General features: G+C 47.5%; 1 protein-coding gene across 1 annotated transcript; it reads right to left on the reverse strand.

The window, feature by feature from the left end:
* Positions 1-239: 239 nt before the first annotated feature.
* Positions 240-17,582, reverse strand: LOC139468378 (centrosomal protein 20-like). Its single transcript, XM_071250303.1, has 5 exons — positions 17,477-17,582; positions 3,430-3,627; positions 2,112-2,196; positions 1,601-1,731; positions 240-812 (listed from the first exon to the last, which is right to left on the reverse strand). The coding sequence occupies exons 1-5, from the start codon at positions 17,502-17,504 to the stop codon at positions 763-765; spliced, it is 492 nt and encodes a 163-aa protein (XP_071106404.1). The 5' UTR covers positions 17,505-17,582; the 3' UTR covers positions 240-762.
* Positions 17,583-17,607: the final 25 nt, after the last annotated feature.

The following is a 17,607-nucleotide window of genomic DNA, read 5'->3' on the forward strand; positions in this document are numbered from 1 at the left end:
TGGCAGTTCACTGAAAATTATTTCTCAAATTCTACCACACGTGTTCATAGTGTGTCAGTAAATAAATATTACAAATTTAAAGTTTGTCAATGGGATTTACATAGCAGATGATTATCAACCTCATTCAAATCAGATATGAGTGCTTGCTATGTATAATTGAATTCATATAATTCCAGTTCGTCTGTGAAGTTCAACAAAGGAGAAATGTTTTCATGTGAAAATATTTATTAAGGACAATGAGCTAAGAATGTACACATATGAAAACAATACATATCACAGTTTTATACATTCACAACGGAGTCTGTGAAGACAGAAACACAACATAGTATCTGCACCTCCAGAAATGAGTTCAGAAATTGTTGTTTAATGTCATACTCAGCAATATTCCAGCTATATGATGGCAGTCTGAAAATAATCGAGTCTGGACCAGACAATCCAGTGATTGACATCATGAGCATCGATCTAACCATTGGGATACAAAGACATGCACCAACCAAGTCAGCGAGCCTGATCACCCGATCCTGTTAGTCGCCTCTTACAACAAGCATTGTTGCCTTTTACGGCAAGCATGGGTTGCTGAATACCCGGATCTTCCTATGTGTTGACCTGTAGACAAGTTATATCTGTACACTATGACATCGCAGTATAACCTGGGAAAATCTGGGAGTCCACCCGATAACACACTACTCTGAACAGCGAATTTTGGTCTAAAGACCTAACTAAAGTATTAACAATATGCAGGTCTATCTTCTGTGTGTGGTATCACCTCTTCCCACCTCTCACAGTTAGGGCAGTATGCGCTTCTCCGTCATCTGGGAAAATACAATGGGTGATAAAATACTGTCTATGGTGTTTGTTTGTTGTTTAACGCTGCACTCAGCAATATTCCAACTACATGACGGGGGTCTGTAAATAATTGAATCTGGACCAGACAATCCAGTGACTGATATGAGCATCGATCTGCACAAATGGAATATGATAACATGCATCAACCAAATCAGTGAGCCAGATCCCATTAGTCGCCTCTTACGACAAGCATGGGTTGCTGAAGACCTATTCTAACCCGGATTTCAAAGGGGTCTGTGATGATTTGGAAATATACGCTTGACTTTTATATTGTAGTATTGTATGCATGGCAGAAGTAAATAGCACTTAAACATCAAGAAATCTTCATTTTCCTAAACCATCACATTTCAAAAAGTACACAATATACATTGCCATGTGAATGAGTAACCACAGTAATAGTGTAATATTTCTTTGTCCATATTAATTAATATTAGCATTATATCTTTACAAATACTTTCTTTAAGTTGCACTGTTCACCAACTACAAAATGATGGATATTTCAATAAACAATGATGAAAGTTTGCCAAAAAAGTCAAAAGTATTTTCAATTAATAATCAACATGTCTGTATTGATCCAACATGTCCAAGAAATGGAAATCAAGGGCGGGTAATTTGAGATCGCAAGAACCAAGGGAATGGATCCAAGGGTACGTGTAGGTTTACCGAGATGCGAGGCCTCCAGATACAGAGGATGGTCACCATGGATACCATCAAGACACATGTATCACTCTCCATGGATGCTGTTGTTACTCACCTAACTGTTCTTCCATCTGCTGTTGAAAAGTTCCTCGATTCCCCTCCCTGTGAGGTGCTTGGGCCTGTGAAGCAGCAGTACTACGAGGATGGCGGTTGACGTAGTGAGACACTATGCTGTACAACAGAGGCCTGAAAAACGATGCATTATGTTATACAACACATCAGCATAATTTATTGCTTCATCAATGTTCATGGAAAATATTCTACAAAGATCAGCACGTTGCTTATGGCCTGATGTACTTCACCAGCTTGAGGGGGAGGTCGGGTAGCCTAGTGGTTAAAGCGTTCGCTCGTCTTGCGGGTTCGATTCCCGACATGGGTACAATGTGTGAAGCCCATTTCTGCTGTCCCCCACCGTGATATTGCTGGAATATTGCTAAAAGCAGTGTAAAACCAAACTCACTCACTCACTTACTCACACACCAGCTTGAGACTGTAATGACAAACTCTATACAATGAAACAGGTGAAGTCTGCAAGGGTGGGCCTGGCACTGGGAATATTTACTCACACTGTCTTTGCTGGTGCGTCTTCAACAACATTCAGCTCATTCCTCAGAAACTCCCTCTCCAAGGCTACTTTTGGCATTCCAGATTCTTTGAAAAGAAGATACAGTAAACTATGGTTATAACAAACTCAAAGAGACCACTGATATTAGTTTGATATAACCGTAGTTCGTTATAAGCATATATACAGCAAATGGTCTGGACCGAAAAATATGTTTGTTATATCAGTCACTTCATTATAAGCGTGTTTGTTCTTATATTTTTTACATTTATATACTTATCCTGCATTACTATGATTAAGGCCAACCCGTCGCAAACTTGCTTCCCCACTTTGGCTTCAGAAACCTCAAAAGTATGTTTTTCTAAGTACTCGGGCAACAGGCAGTGATGTGAAGATGACCTTAGGTGTCATCAAGGTCACAGGACAGCGATGGTGGTCAGTAAAAGTAGGACATCAGAACAACAACTTTATTTCTTCACCCAGGACCATCGTGAGTAATGCAGGATAAGCAAAAAATATATTAAATTAAACTCACATGGTCACTTGCAAACACCAATAATTGTGAAATGTTAAAACAATTTTACATTAGAAATTAGCCTCTACTCCGACTATATTCCAACCTAGCCTATGCGCAACTCAACTTATTGTGAAAACAACCTGTTTTGAAGGTAAATAAATTAAATTTAACTTACATCGTCACTTTCAAACACAAAATAATTGTTATATGTTAAAACAAGTTTACATTAAAAATTAGCATCTACTCCAATTTACTTGCCGACTCTGATTGGGAGGCACAATGTGAAAATATATGCTTTGAAATTTTAAGAACCTTTACTCAATTTAACTCAATGTCAAGCTAAAACTGTATTTAAGAGGTCTAACATGGTGCCGTCAGATCCCAATTATTCATTATATATGTGTTACCGGACTTTCTGTAGCCCGTTATTGAGAAATTTGTCGGACTGAAAAAGACTAAGATGATGAAAACTATGAAGAACTGTATATATGTCAATATCTGTAGCTATCTGTGAATAACTGGAAAACAGGAAAGGACAATACATCAAATAACATGTAAATAAATCAAATATAGTACTACATAACTCTTTCTTGTTGTTATTAAAAATAGAGGTGCTTTTTCGCCCGACACATATTAGCCGTTATCGCCAAATGTGGAGCCGTTTTAGCCTGCACCCATCCCAAACCCGGGATTGACAACAGCAGATCCTGGCACAGCAAGGGTGCACAACTTAAACCACTGTGTCACCCATGCACCCACCAATGCTTTAATCTTTAACATGGTGAAAACAACATAAACAGTGTACCTGCTACTAAGACGGATGATGCATATCTGTATTTGTTGTACTCCAGATATTCCCTGATCAACTCATTTATGAGAACATTCTCATTACTAAGAGGAGGTTTATGTTCCGATTGATCGTCTAGTGCATTAAACACTTCAGCTCGAATCCTGGCTTTTATCTGTCCCAGCACGCCGCGGTTTTCAAGGCTTTCTTTCAACACTGGAAATATAAGTATTGTGATGAATACAAGTATTTAGGGAGCATTTCAAATGTTTTCCATCCAACAAAATACACTTGTCAGTGGATCTACAGTTCAAGTTTGTGGGTGGAGGTTATGTCTCAAACATTAAGGAATTATTCTTTCGTTTACCCTACAAAGACTTTTGAACTGCTATCATAGTAACCATGGTAACACTACATCATGAACATTGCATCTTTTGCTCATGTCTTTTGACCTTATTACTACCATAACAAATGCCATGATGACTATCCAAAAGTTCAAAAATAATCTTTGATAACAATATGGTTTGGTGCCAACAGAGGAAAATTAAACAATATTTACTCAAATGCTCAATTAATTGTTTGTTTTGCAAAACGTGTTAAATCATTATGTTGTACTACTAACGTGCAGAAACTGAGAGAGGGAATTACACTGTGGCGCAGCAAATTTACACAGTGTTTTTAAGTTGATACCTCTATAAGGTGAGGTGAAATGGGTCTTAATATAGCGTTCAAGATTATTGCAGTTATATGGCGCATGTGTGTGTGCGTGCGTGTCTGGACTGATGCCATTTATATAGTGCTAGCCCACTGAGATACCATGCCGGAGTTCAACATGAATACCCCACCCAGACACAGCATACTGACACCAAGCTGACCAGTCCTTGTTGTAGCCCCTGCCGAGTGCCAGGCAGGGTCACAACAAGTACCATCTTTTCATGCTCTACCGCCAGACCATAGAGGTAGTATATATACCTCCATAAACACATGATTTGTAGAATTTTCCTATTCGGAATATTCTATAAGTAATACGTTACCACTGTTATACTGAGGCTGTTGTCTCCCACAACTGCTGCTATAGCGAAATCTACCACAGAGATCTCAATTACCTCATGCAGCACGTGCGTAGCCACCTAGCTGCCATGTGACACCCTTCACTCTTGTCTCTTGCGAGAGCAAGTGCTCGGGGGACGGACGGGCGGGCAGCAGCCCAGTGGTAACGTATTACTTATAGAATATTCCGAATAGGAAAATTCTACAAATTACATTAAGTAATACGTTACCACTGTTATACCGAGGCTGACTACCACAGTAGGCGGTGGGGAGCACCTACAACCCGAATCCTGACTGCTAGCGTTCCTTCCGACCAGCGGAAGTAAACACCAAGGTGGAAGCACTCGATGCGCATGCACCTAGCTAGGCGTTACCCTATAGGAATACCAAAGCACTGTCAAGCGCATACCGTAAGGCTCAATCGTCATTGCCAAAACGATTGGTGACTCCTAACGGCCCCACTGGATAGGTATTTCATCGCCGCAGCGGATGAGAACACTGTATCCGCGTGAGCTTAATCTTAGATCAGGTTAAACAGTCGAAAAGAGGGAAATTAATTTCATTCAGACCGTATATCCCAGAGCAAGCCTACTTAAAGTATGCGCGTGACCTAATTCCAGTATTTGTAAGCATGCATCACAAGGTTGGGATACACGACAGACAATTAAATACATAATTGTCAAAATACAAATAAGGACAAAGCACACAAAAAGCCGCCCTCACCTGTGGTGTGAGTGCGCTGGTTTGCGGGACCCCAACTCCTGTACCCACGGCAGTGGGAACATTGGAGACGACCCAGATTGACCACCGTGCAAGGTCTGACGCCTGAGGAGTTCGGAATTGCGCTGGGCACACCCCTTAGGTGCCCGCTTGCGCCGCGATCCGCGGGCCAAGACGGTGCACACTCTCCACGACGGCATCAGCGACCTGTTTGAGGTAATGATTGGCAAAAACCGAGTCAGAACGCCAGTAACAACCTCGTAATATTCTGCGAACAGAGATATTCGAGTGTAGGGCAAATGTTGCCGCTAGCGCCCTGATCTCGTGCGGGTTTGACCCCGCTACCGGTAACCCCCGAGACCGGTACGCCAGATTGATGACAGAACGAAGCCACAACGCAATCGAGTTGCGAGTTATGTCAACCGTGCGATTAGGGTTACACGATATGAACAGACGGTCACGCCCTTGTCTACGTTCATTCGAAGCCTTAAGATAATAATTAAGGGCCCTAACCGGACACAGCGCTCTGTCCTCAGTATCAGCAGGATGTAAGATTTCTTTGAGTGATCTTACAGTGAATTCTCTCTCCGTTTGCCCGATTCTCGGCGACGAAGCCCATGAGCAGGCCCAGGCGGACCGCTCCTTCGTCACCCCTATCGAATCGTACCTTGGCGACATCGAGTGCATGAATTTCGGATACACGTGCCGCCGTGGCAAAGGAGAGGAGAAATGCTGTTTTCCAAGTCACATGCCGGAACGAAGCACTATGAAAGGGTTCATACGGAGCTTCCGTAAGTGATTGCAACACTAGGGAAAGATCCCAGGCCGGTGCCCGAAGGCGGCCCTTCTTAAGATCGTGCTGTTTGAAACCCTTGATAATACCCCGTATCACCGGCTCTTTGGAGAGACTGGTACCCATAGCAACGTCCCGTACCGTAGCAACGGACGAGACATAGTTGGCAATGGAACCCCCGGAGAGTTTCCGGTTCTCTCGCAAGTGAGACATGAAACGAGCAATATCCTGCACAGATACCTTATCTGGCGAATGAATGTGATGTTTACAACACCACTTCGTGAAAATAACCCAACGTGCATTATACACCTTCTGGGTAGAATCACGATGCATACTAACGTATGCCCGAGACGCCCGGCGAGAAAAACTTTTACAAACCTGTAGAGGTTATGAATTCTCTGATGAAATCCTCCTTGGGGCACTTATTGCATTTTCCTTGCTCAAGAAAATCTACATGACATAGTTGTAACCATTTTCCTTAATAAAAAATGTTACCACACAAAAAACTTCGTTTTTGTATGATATACGACCACCCTTACGGGGCCTCACCACCAACGGCGCCTCACGCCAGGGGGAGCAACTCTCACCCAAATCACTTTCCATATGTCAAATGCTGACGGAATGTGGGGAGGTGGGTGGCCGTGCCCCTAGGAGGATTTCATCAGAGAATTCATAACCTCTACAGGTTTGTAAAATTCTCTTTCTGATTAAATCCTCCTTGGGGCACTTATTGCATCAGGACAGACTCCCAAAGATAATCTAGGAAGTGGCATCCGTCAGCAACAGGCGTAAATAAATACATCGTATTTGATTATTCAACAGAATAAAATATTGAGTTCAATAAATGGAACCAACCTTATCGTGAGGCACCACCGTCGAAAGGCGGGGGCTAGAGACAGGGCGTGGTCGACCATATATTATGATAAAGCCTGTTTTTGCGGCTTGTCATAAGTTGAGAACTCGAAACACCTCCCACCCCCACACTTTTTTTGAACAAGTGATATAGGGGCGTAGATCACGAGAGACCATAACCAGCGCTGAGCTAGGCCAGAGGGTACCCGTGGATCGAAGGCGCGCGTGCGCAAAATACGAGTATTATCGAGTAGTAAGGACTGATATTTATCGACCGCAGAAGATAAAATCCGGACCATTACTGAGCAGTATAACCGGAGGACTGTCTAAAATCTCGAAAGCTCAATCGGCTAGAGATTAGAACTTTGCCCCGTTCGGAGAACTGACTGACCAAACCGAGTACGCTCGCTTGAGTGTTTGTCGAGTTGGTAAGGTTTGATGAATCGTGCTCGGCTGGCTCCAAATAGCCGCGGAGCAGATCTGCTCAATGTGCAGAGCCGCGGCGTACGCTTTTGACGCAGCCACTGCTCTAACCTAATGAGCCTTCAACCTGGTAGGGGGGTCCCTGCCTGTAAGCGTATACGCTTTACAAATGGTTGAAACTATCCACCTCGAGATAGATTGTTTACTCGCAGGTGAGCCAACCTTCCTACCGCCGTAACAGCAAAATAGTTGGTTATCCTTACGGACACCAATATTTCTGCTGACATAGGCCTTGAGAGTCGTGCGGACATCCAAGACATGAGCATGTCTTGCAGTGGTCCCCGACGAGGAAGGCTGTGAAAGAGCAGGTAGCTCAATAGGAGCCGTTCACGTGGAAGCGTGTGCGACCCTTTGACGGTAAGAGTCCGGTAGTCGAAAAGTGACTCTGTCCCGGTGATATTTATCGACCGCATGGAAGACAGTTATTTCGGGATCGGCTGACATAACACGAATGTCGCCTACCCGTCTGCCGGACGTTACCACCACAATGAACGCCGTCTCCCAGCTCAACAGCTGAAGAGAGAGAGAGACGACAGATCCCGAAAGGAAGGACCGGACAGCCAATCGAGAATGATTGACAAGTCCCAAGGGGGACTAATCCGCCGGACTGGCGGTCGGATCCTGTCCACACCTGCTAAAAAGCGCTGCACTAATGGGTGTGCACCCAGAAGTGCCCCGTCGACAGTGACGTGAAAAGCTGCGATAGCTGTAGAGTACCCCCGGACTGTTGATGCGGCCAGGCCGTCATCTAGTCGCGACTGGAGAAACTCAAGCACGGATACGAGATCTGCAGTAAAAAAGATCTGCAATCCCTCTATCGACACACCAGGGCGCATAGCAGGCCTATCTATCGTACTGAACGTTTGTCGAATCCCTCCGCGAAGCCAGTATTGTGTCTGCAACTCGTGCAGGAATACCGCTCTTCTGGAGGCGATTCCTGACAGTGGCCAAGCCACCCATTGAATCCTGGGATTCGGGTGGAGGTCCCCGTTCTGGGATAGGAGGTCCGGTCATAAAGGTAATATAACAGGAGGCTGAGCCAGAAACCTGAGTATTACTTGAAACCCAATCTGCGCCGACTAAAGAGGTGCCAGGAGCACAATTAGTCGCGCAGGCTGAGTGCTTAGCTGAGACAGGACCTTGGAAATCAGAGGTACTGGGGGGAATGCCCACAGAATTCTGTCCGTCCAATCTAGCTGGAAGGCGTCCGGTGCCACCGACCTCGGGTCGTGGACTCGGGAGCAGAACGTTGGTGTCTGGTGATTCATCACAGAGGCAAACAGATCCACCTGTAACGGCCTGTATAACAGGGAGAAAATCCCGAATATCCCCGGGTCGAGCCTCCACTCGTGAGGAGCGAGGATCCGGCGAGACAGAGCGTCCGTACGGACGTTGTCCACCCCCGGGAGATAAACAGGTAGCACCCTGATATCTTGAGAGTCGCACTATTGTAGGAACTGCCACGTCTTTCGTCGAAGCGACGGAGACGCCGTTCCCCCCTGCTTCCGGATGTAAGTCATCGCCGTTTGGTTGTCCATCTCTAGACGAACCACTTGGCCACGAAGCAGACCCGGGAAGCGTTGGAACACCCACCTGACCGCTCTCAGTTCTAGCACATTGATATGCAGTTTGATCTCCTGCTGGGACCATAGTCCTGAGGCAGTGTGATCATTCAGAACGCCTCCCCAGCCGGAGAGTGACGCGTCTGTTTGAACTGTGAGAGACGGAACGGGAGTGTCGAGGGGGAGCCCCCGGGACAGATTCCCGACCTCGGTCCACCACTGGAGGTGTGTAATGAGCCACTACGGAGTCTCGAGCACAGTCTTGAGATCTTCCGAGTTCGCCCAAAGTCGACAGAGTGCTTGTTGAATGGGACTCATTCTCAAGCGCCCCGCCAGACCAAATCCACTGTCGCCGCCATGTTGTCCAGTAACTGGAGCTATGTACGAGCAGTGTGACTTGCGCTTAAGGGACTTGATATCTTGTGACAGAGATACACGTCCTCTCACCGTGTTGAAATTAGCCACTAGGAAGACTAGATTCTGAGTGGGGCTCAGATCTGACTTCTTGAGATTGACCATCCACCCTAGAGTGATCAGAATATCTATCACTTCTTGTGTAGCTATCTGACTCAGGGATTGCGATAGAGCTCTTAGTAACCAGTCGTCGCGGTACGGACAGAACCGACCTTTTGACCTGGCCACTTGGGCGGGAATCAACATCAGCTTGGTGAACACCCTCGGGGCCGTGACGATCCCGAATGGTAGAACCCTGAACTGATAACACCTCCCGTCGAAAGAAAACCTCAGGTATTTCTTGAACTCGGGGTGTATTGGTATGTGGAGATAGGCGTATTTAAGTCTATTGACGTTAGCCACTCTCCTGTCTCGACAGGTGAGATCACTGTTTGGTGACTAGGAAACAAGTCGAGTAGAAGCCCTCGCTTTCCTGTCCCTCGGGACCCGGTTCGATCGCAGCTTTCATAAGTGCGTCGACCTCGGCACGGAGGAATTCCGCCTTCTCTCGGGTAGCAGGCACCAGAGTGTGCTTTATCCCAGAGAAGGGGAGGGGCGGATGATGTTTCCACCGAGGCAAATGGCCATCCCTTAAAATGGACGGGGTCCGGGGATTGTGATGTAACTGTCTCCGATTCCTTCAGGAATAGAGCCAGTCGGCCGCCTACGGGGACATCCGGCTGGAGGCAGTGGACCCCGGCTGTCGGCAGTTCGATAACTTGCGACTGTGGGTTCACCCGGGGCTCTTCGGGCGCTAATGGGAACTCATCGTTCCCAGCCCCGCGAATAAGCTGTTGGTCTCGACCAGCTGCCTTGCCCCGGCCCGTGCCTCTCTTGCTCCTCCCAGCGCCCTTATACCTGAAGGAAGCGGCGGCTTCCAAGCAGGTGTGGACGTCTGACCCGTGCGTTAGCGTAGGAGGGAACAATTGGAGAGGCCCGCTTACGCGGTTTTAACGCTTGGTACCTCCAACATGGCCTTATGAGTCTTTGATGGAAGTATACAATTTAGCGGCCTCTCGGACCACCTGCTGAGCCCCAGGGAAGAGGGTGGCACCCTCTTATACGACAAAGCAAGTAGGTCTTGGCGTGTGTAAGTCGAGTATTTAGATACCGACATCCACCGCCTGCGCATGCCCATAACAGCGCACATCATCTGCGAGGCACAGCTACGAATAGCGTCCCGCGTAAGATAACTGAACTTCCGTTAGTTGCGCGGCCAACTCCGAAGAGTCGACCGGCCCCTCTCCCGCTAACTCCCTCTGTACATCCGACAGATACGCGGAGTGTACGGACACACGGAGCTGTTGGCATGCATTATGATAATGCTCCTCGAAGCATATGTAAGCAGCCTTCAACTCCGCACCGCACGCGGGAAAAGTGGGGCAACCGCCGGCCCTGCTTGACCTTAGTCAAGTTGGGTGTCTCTGACTCTGGCATGGGCGCAGCCACCTGAGGCAGTACCTGGACAATCCTGTCCCGCACGTGCCTCTGCACCCGGCCCGATGCCGAGTCCCGGTGCCAAGGTTCAAGGGAACCCACCTGGCACCGGGCTAGGTATCCACTAGTGGAAGCCTCGGCCTCGGAAGAGGCTTCTGGCTCCGCTAGGGAAAATTGTGCGTCGGTAGTGCACGGGCCGGCGCCCGCCACCACTACGCTGGGGAGCGACCGCGAGCCAGAGCCGAAGCTCGGTCTCGGATCGTCCCCGAGACAAAGGGAAAGATACGTGCATAAATTGTGAAACTAGAAGCAAAGGCGTAATGTAGAATGCGATTTGTAACGCGATACTAATAGCCAATGTCGTAGTATAATTATAACACCAAAGGAGCGTGTTACGTGCTAAGGTGTAAAACCCGTAAAAAAGGTAAGTGTAGTTTATAAATTAACATACCACCTTGGGTTTTGTAAAGGAAAAAATTGTAGACCAATGCTGTATGATATAACAAAACCCCAAGCCGTTTCTTAATGGCCTTGGTGTTACATGTATCAGCCCGTGGAACTACAATATGGACGCCATTACGGCCATTTGAATTCAAAGGTACCGTGCACATGGCGTCAATTACAACTCTATAACTTCACAATGCGAGGTATTACGCCTTTGCAATGAAAGAAATGTACCATACATACAGTTTGGTCAGCCATGGTTCTTGTCGAACGATAGATTTCTCTTATTTTGTCTTGTGTGAAAAATCAACACGTCTGTCTCTTACAGATGACATAAGGAAAGTGATTTGGGTGAGAGTTGCTCCCTCTGGCGTGAGGCGCCGTTGGTGGTGAGGCCCCGTAAGGGTGGTCGTATATCATACAAAAACGAAGTTTTTTGTGTGGTAACATTTTTTATTAAGGAAAATGGTTACAACTATGTCATGTAGATTTTCTTGAGCAAGGAAAATGCAATAAGTGTCCCAAGGAAGATTTAATCAGAAAGAGAACTTTACTCCTCAGACGCTCGGTGACAACATCCACGCGTGCAGATTGAACTGCCCTGCGTTTGGATGAAGCTGACGGGTGTGAGGGTGGATCAAGAGATCCGGTCTCACAGGCAGTGGAAGTGGCGACTGCGTGACCTGGGTCAGCAAGTCGGGGTACCACGATCTGTTCGGCCACATGGGCGCGATCAGTAACATTCGACAGCGAACTCCTCGGAGCCGGCTTAGAATGTGTGGTATCAATGCTGTCGGCGGATAAGCATAAGCGTCCAAGCCCGTCCAGTCTAACGCGAGAGCATCGTGACCGATGGCCCTCAGGTCCGGGACTGGTGAGACAAACAACGGGAGTTGATTGTTGAACCGCGTTGCGAACAGGTCGACCATCGGACGACCCAAACGTTCGCACAGCCACTGAAACACTACTGGGTTCAGCATCCACTCTGTGGGGCTCGGATCCTGAGGCCTCGATAGGGCGTCGGCCAGTACGTTCCGCACACCTGGGATGTGACGGGCGCGTATCTGGCACGGGACACTGTCCACCAGAGCGTAAAACTCGAACGTGAGATCGAGTAGCGAGTGACTGTGGGTTCCCCCCAGTTTGTTCACATAGGACACTACCGTCGTGTTGTCTGTCGACAGCATGAGCCGGGCGTCGACGAGACGATGCTTCCAGTGATTGACTGCGTTGATCACTGCCTTGAACTCGAGACAATTGATGTGAAGACCTAGTTCGTCTACGCACCACAGCCCCGAGCTCACCTCCCCCTCTAGATGGGCGCCCCAGCCCACTAGAGAGGCGTCTGTATACAGGTTCAACGTGGCCCGGTAGGGCCGCATAGAGACTCCTGATAAGACATTGTAAGGGACCGTCCACCACTCCAGATGCGGTCGGAGCCGATCCGGGAGGGCGACGGTCGCACTGTTCACCTCCGTAGCTAACAACTGAATTAAAAACCGTTGCAGCGGGCGGAGTTGGAGCCGACCCCGTTCGGTGCAGGCCTGGGCTGATACAAGTAGCCCTAACAGCTGTTCCCAAAAGTGAACAGTCTGTTGCACCGCTAAGACTTTGGCAATCATCGCCTGAATTTTGTGCCACCGGTCTGGGGGGACAAAGAGGCGATGGGACACCGTGTTGAACCGACCTCCGATGAACTGCAAGTTCTGAGAAGGGGTTAACTCGCTCTTGGGGAGATTGACAATCCACCCCAATTGCTCCAAGAGCCGACGTGCGAAAACGAGATGGCGTGACAGGGTGTCCGTCATTCGATTTGCTACTAGCGAGTCGTCCAGGTACGCGAAGTACCGGACACCCCTCCGGTGGAGGAACCCCACTATGGGGGTGGTTAACCGGGTGAACAGCCAGGGAGCGGATGAAAGACCGAATGGGAGTACAACCCATTCGTAGTGCCTGCCTTGAAAGACAATCGGAACATGCAGATAAGCATCCTTCAGGTCGATCGAAGCGAGCCAGTCGGCCGGCATGATCAGTGCTTTCAGGTCCGCCAAGCTCAACATTCTGAACTTGGGCGGCTTGCGCAGGTAGAACTCGTTGAACGATTTCAAGTTGTGAATCATTCTGAGTTCGGCACTGTCCTTCTTGGGAACTAGAAATATCCTGGAGTAAAACCCCAGTGTTATTTCTGGTAGAGCTAACTCCCGAACTGCCCTCTTCTCCACCAACCTGCCGATGGCATCGGCGAGGAAGGGAAGATCGGTTTCCGAATAGAAACCTGCCGACGGGGCAACTGTGAGCGGCGGATTCGCTTTGCGATCGAGCCGATAGCCGTACCGAATCGTGTTGACCACCCATGGGTCGTCGAACACTTGTTCCCAATTCTCCCAGTAAGTCTGGAGTCTGGCTCCCACTGGGGAAGGAAAGGGGGGCCTGACAGGCTGCGGCAGGCGCAACTGTCCAGGGCCAAGTGACTCGGGTTCGCCTTAGGGCCAACCGAAGTTGGCGCTGTCGGCATACGAACCCCTCCAATGAGAGTCACCTGGAGGGGCCCTTGCCGTCCTTAGACGACTTGGGCTTCCCCCAGTTCCCCGTCTTCCCGCGAAAGGGCAGCTGATTGCCCATACCGGAGCCCTCAGGGCGGGGCTACTTCCCAGAGGAAGAAGAACCCGACCCCTTAGACCTACCGGCCGCAGCAGCCTGGGGCGCGCTCCAGTTAGGAGCGGCACCCAGGCGCCTATGCAGGGACCCAACAAGAGCAAGTGTGTGCCGAGAGTCCTCGGCAACGTACTCCAGGGAAGCATTTAAACTGAGCAGGCAGTAGTAAATGCGCTGGTCACGGTCCGTGGGAGAACCTTCGACCAGACTGGCCGCTGCAGCCAAGTAAGTGTCTCCGTGAGACATGGAGTGCCGAGCGAGGGCGTCCAGCTGGTGCAAGGTAGCTTGCGTTACCGTAGCAGCCGGTGGGGCACGGACACCCAACCGCTCAACATGGGCCTCCGCGGTAGGACCAGCCTCGGGAAAGGCAAGGTCATGTACCGGGAATAAACCCTTTCTCCACGACGTCGGAGGCAACGGGAGACCCTGACCGGAGGCCGCCGCGAAGGCATTCTCCAAGGAAGGCTTGATACCGCGCAGCAAGGTTGATGCGGGGAAAGCCATGTCGGAAGACTCATCGTATACCTCGGAGGAACCCACAGTCGTGGATTCCCCGCGGTACCGGCCGGGGCATGTCCTCAAAGAGGTCATAAACCATGGCCACGCGGTCCTTAACCGATAGCGGGAGCAACGGTTCGGGGGAAGGACCGGTGACCAAAGTGGCCGGGGACGGAACAGCCAGCGGCCTATCCTGAGATAAGGCCGCCAGCTTGGAGTCCACAAGTTATGCAAGTAATGCAGCGACGGAATCCCCGGACAGCCCACGGGCCGCCAAGGGATCCGCCGCAGCCGTGGTGGTGGTACCCGCAAGGGGACCCCGACCGGACGAGCCGGCCACCACAGGGGTGGAAACGGACTGCACATACAGCTGGTAGCGCTCGCTTGCGGCACACCCCGCAGCTCCTGGTTGCGGGGGTAGAGGGGGTGGAGGACGGCGAAACATCCATGTCAGACATTTTGTTTGTACTATGAACAAAGAGCAAAACATGGTTACAACACACGCACAAACGAGTATTTTCACAAGAAAATAAACGAGCAATGGGAATATAGAACATACACATATAACATATAGAGGAATAAGTGATGTAAAAAACCCAAGATATACTAGAACAGGGGAACGTAAGACGCAACGTGCATACGAGACACCCCGCAAGTATATAGAAAAAAAGGGCGGGAAAAATATTTCCTTTTGGCGGGAAAATATTTCCACGCGTAGTTACAGCAAATGCCCGTAAAAGCACAGTTTATTAGAGTGAATAAACAGTAATAAATATCACCGAATGGTCGGAGAAACAGGAACGCTTGAGCAGTTTATTGTACGTCTTGCTAGAGCAAGCGAAGAGACAAGAGTGAAGGGTGTCACATGGCAGCTAGGTGGCTACGCACGTGCTGCATGAGGTAATTGAGATCTCTGTGGTAGATTTCGCTATAGCAGCAGTTGTGGGAGACAACAGCCTCGGTATAACAGTGGTAACGTATTACTTAATGTAATAAACGCAAAACATATTGAAGACAAATCTTATAGATATGTCAACAATAACAACTTCACAGATTTCACGCAAAATCATGAACACAAACAACTTGTAGACAATGATCAAAATCAGTGACATCTCTCAGTGCTATTTTGCAACATAAGCCCCCGCCCATTCAGATCAGGAAACGATCCACTCACATGGCTAGTAGGCGTGGCCTAATTTGTTTATAGCTTTTAGGGATTATTAGTGGTATACTCGGACCCTGTGGTACCACGTCATTGTGATTTCTGGTAGTTCACGAATGACACACATCCTAGCGGCCGTTCACTAATGCAAATCATTAACCAGGAAGGGCTCGCATCATGAACAATTTCAATTTCTGCGGAATGTTCCATTTATTAACATGATTAACATGTTGATACTTACTTTGGGCATCTTTTTCATATTGCCTTACCCCCATATATCAATGGACTACACCGTAACCCACAGTTTCCCAAGTAAACTATCTCTATCGACCTGAACTAGATCATCTGCATATTCATGGTGACAAATAAGGTAACGGAAGTTACGTAGTCCACACATTTTCCCGCTATGTTGCCAGATTGTTTTAGCAGATAATAAGAGCCATAATGCCATACTTAGCACTGTTCTTCAGCAGTGGCCAAATGGTAAATATATACTGTTGTAATCAAAGGAGTGCTCTTGTATTATTTATTGTCGACTTTCACCATTAAAAAAAAAGAATTAACTATTTTTTAAAGATAATTTTCATCCAATTTTTTATCTAAATCTTTTCTGATATTTTATTATTGATTTAAAAAAAACTTCTTACTTTTCGGTAAATAAGCATTGAATACCTATAATTTTACACATACAGAATTTTACACATGCTGTCTCTGCACTGGATAAAATCACTGAAGTCTGTCATCATTAACAGACAACCACTAAAAGGCGTGTCCTGAGTGAACTACTGGAAATCACAAATGCCGCGATACCATGAATGCAGTGGTACCATGAAGTTCGAGTATACACGGAATATTTCAGAAATAACATGAAAAATATATAGCGATAAAACTGGTCACTAGCTTCGACATGTACACTTTCAAGTGTATCCAGTCCAGAGTAACATGTTGACATTTCTTACATGTTCGAAAATAGGGTATGTGAAGATAGGAAGGCAGATGCCTCTATGTACACGCGACCCGCCAGTCACAAACTTGAGCGGGTTGGGGGCCCTCTCGGCAGTGGATGATTTTACATAGCGCTTTAATCATGTTAAGTACTATCACGGAGGTCGTGGGTGATAGCACAACCACAGTGATTGAATTAATTAGTATCAAGCGCTTCACCATGTTCCCTGAGTACTGCGGACCTTGCCTTTCTCGTGTACACATTACGTCTGCGAGTGGTCATCATCTCACTTTGTGGTAGGTAGAATTAAGTCCCTTTTTTTCCAATTTGGACCATTATACACAACTTTTCCCTGTACCTCGATACACTGGAGATACACTTAGATAAAATTAATGACATCTTATAGAGAGAACATGAATAATCATAGGTGGTTGGGCTGCCCAGCTAGTGGTTACATTTTTTGTTCGACACGCCAAAGACCCGGGTATGATTCCCCGTTAGTGCGTTTTGTTCCGTTAAGCGTACATAACAAGTACCGTGATACCCTGAGGTTGCAGGCTACTGACTGGCAGAAAGTAAGATCTACTTATGGTGAAGTATTAGATTTCATGCCACAAATGGATTTCATATGATGATTATGTGGTTTACTAACAATCATCATCTAATAATATACTGGACCGGTGTCTGTGCATTTGAACTGAGCAGATTGTTATCATTACATAAGAGCTGTTGGCTTCGTGGCCTGGTCTTCCCTAATCTTGAGATACAAAAGAATCATGCTATCACATCTCAGATATCTTGAAACTTGACTGGGAGTTTTTGTTTCTACAGACATGACAGGTACAGACATGCACAGGCATACACCTCCTCAACTTAGCTATTAGCACGCAAACATAATTCTGTTTTATCATAAAGCTTAAATACACCATCAAAACGATGTATCAACAACATTCGGTTTGTATTTGTTCGGCGAAAGCAAAAGTAGTCCTGCAAAACTAAATACGACGAACCTTCTTTCAGGTCTTCTGAAGATGCCATTTCGAAGTGCCCGCTTGTGTACACACGAATTGATGACGCGACAGGGATCTCTCATTAACAATAAAGAACGGGGTGTTGTTTAGTTTAGCTGCCTCATTCATTC

The sequence above is a fragment of the Haliotis cracherodii genome, unplaced genomic scaffold (assembly GCF_022045235.1).
Source record: "Haliotis cracherodii isolate W230 unplaced genomic scaffold, xgHalCrac1.p SCAF_2, whole genome shotgun sequence".
Lineage (NCBI taxonomy): Eukaryota > Metazoa > Mollusca > Gastropoda > Lepetellida > Haliotidae > Haliotis > Haliotis cracherodii.

Bases quoted from the DNA above. Each gene is read 5' to 3' on its own strand.
- LOC139468378 (XM_071250303.1), bottom strand. From the start codon at position 17,504: ATGGCATCTTCAGAAGACCTGAAAGAAG. The intron at 3,628-17,476 runs GTTCGTCGTATT...TTATATTTCCAG, and splicing joins TTCAGAAGACCTGAAAGAAG to TGTTGAAAGAAAGCCTTGAA. The intron at 1,732-2,111 runs GTGAGTAAATAT...ATCGTTTTTCAG, and splicing joins GACGCACCAGCAAAGACAGT to GCCTCTGTTGTACAGCATAG.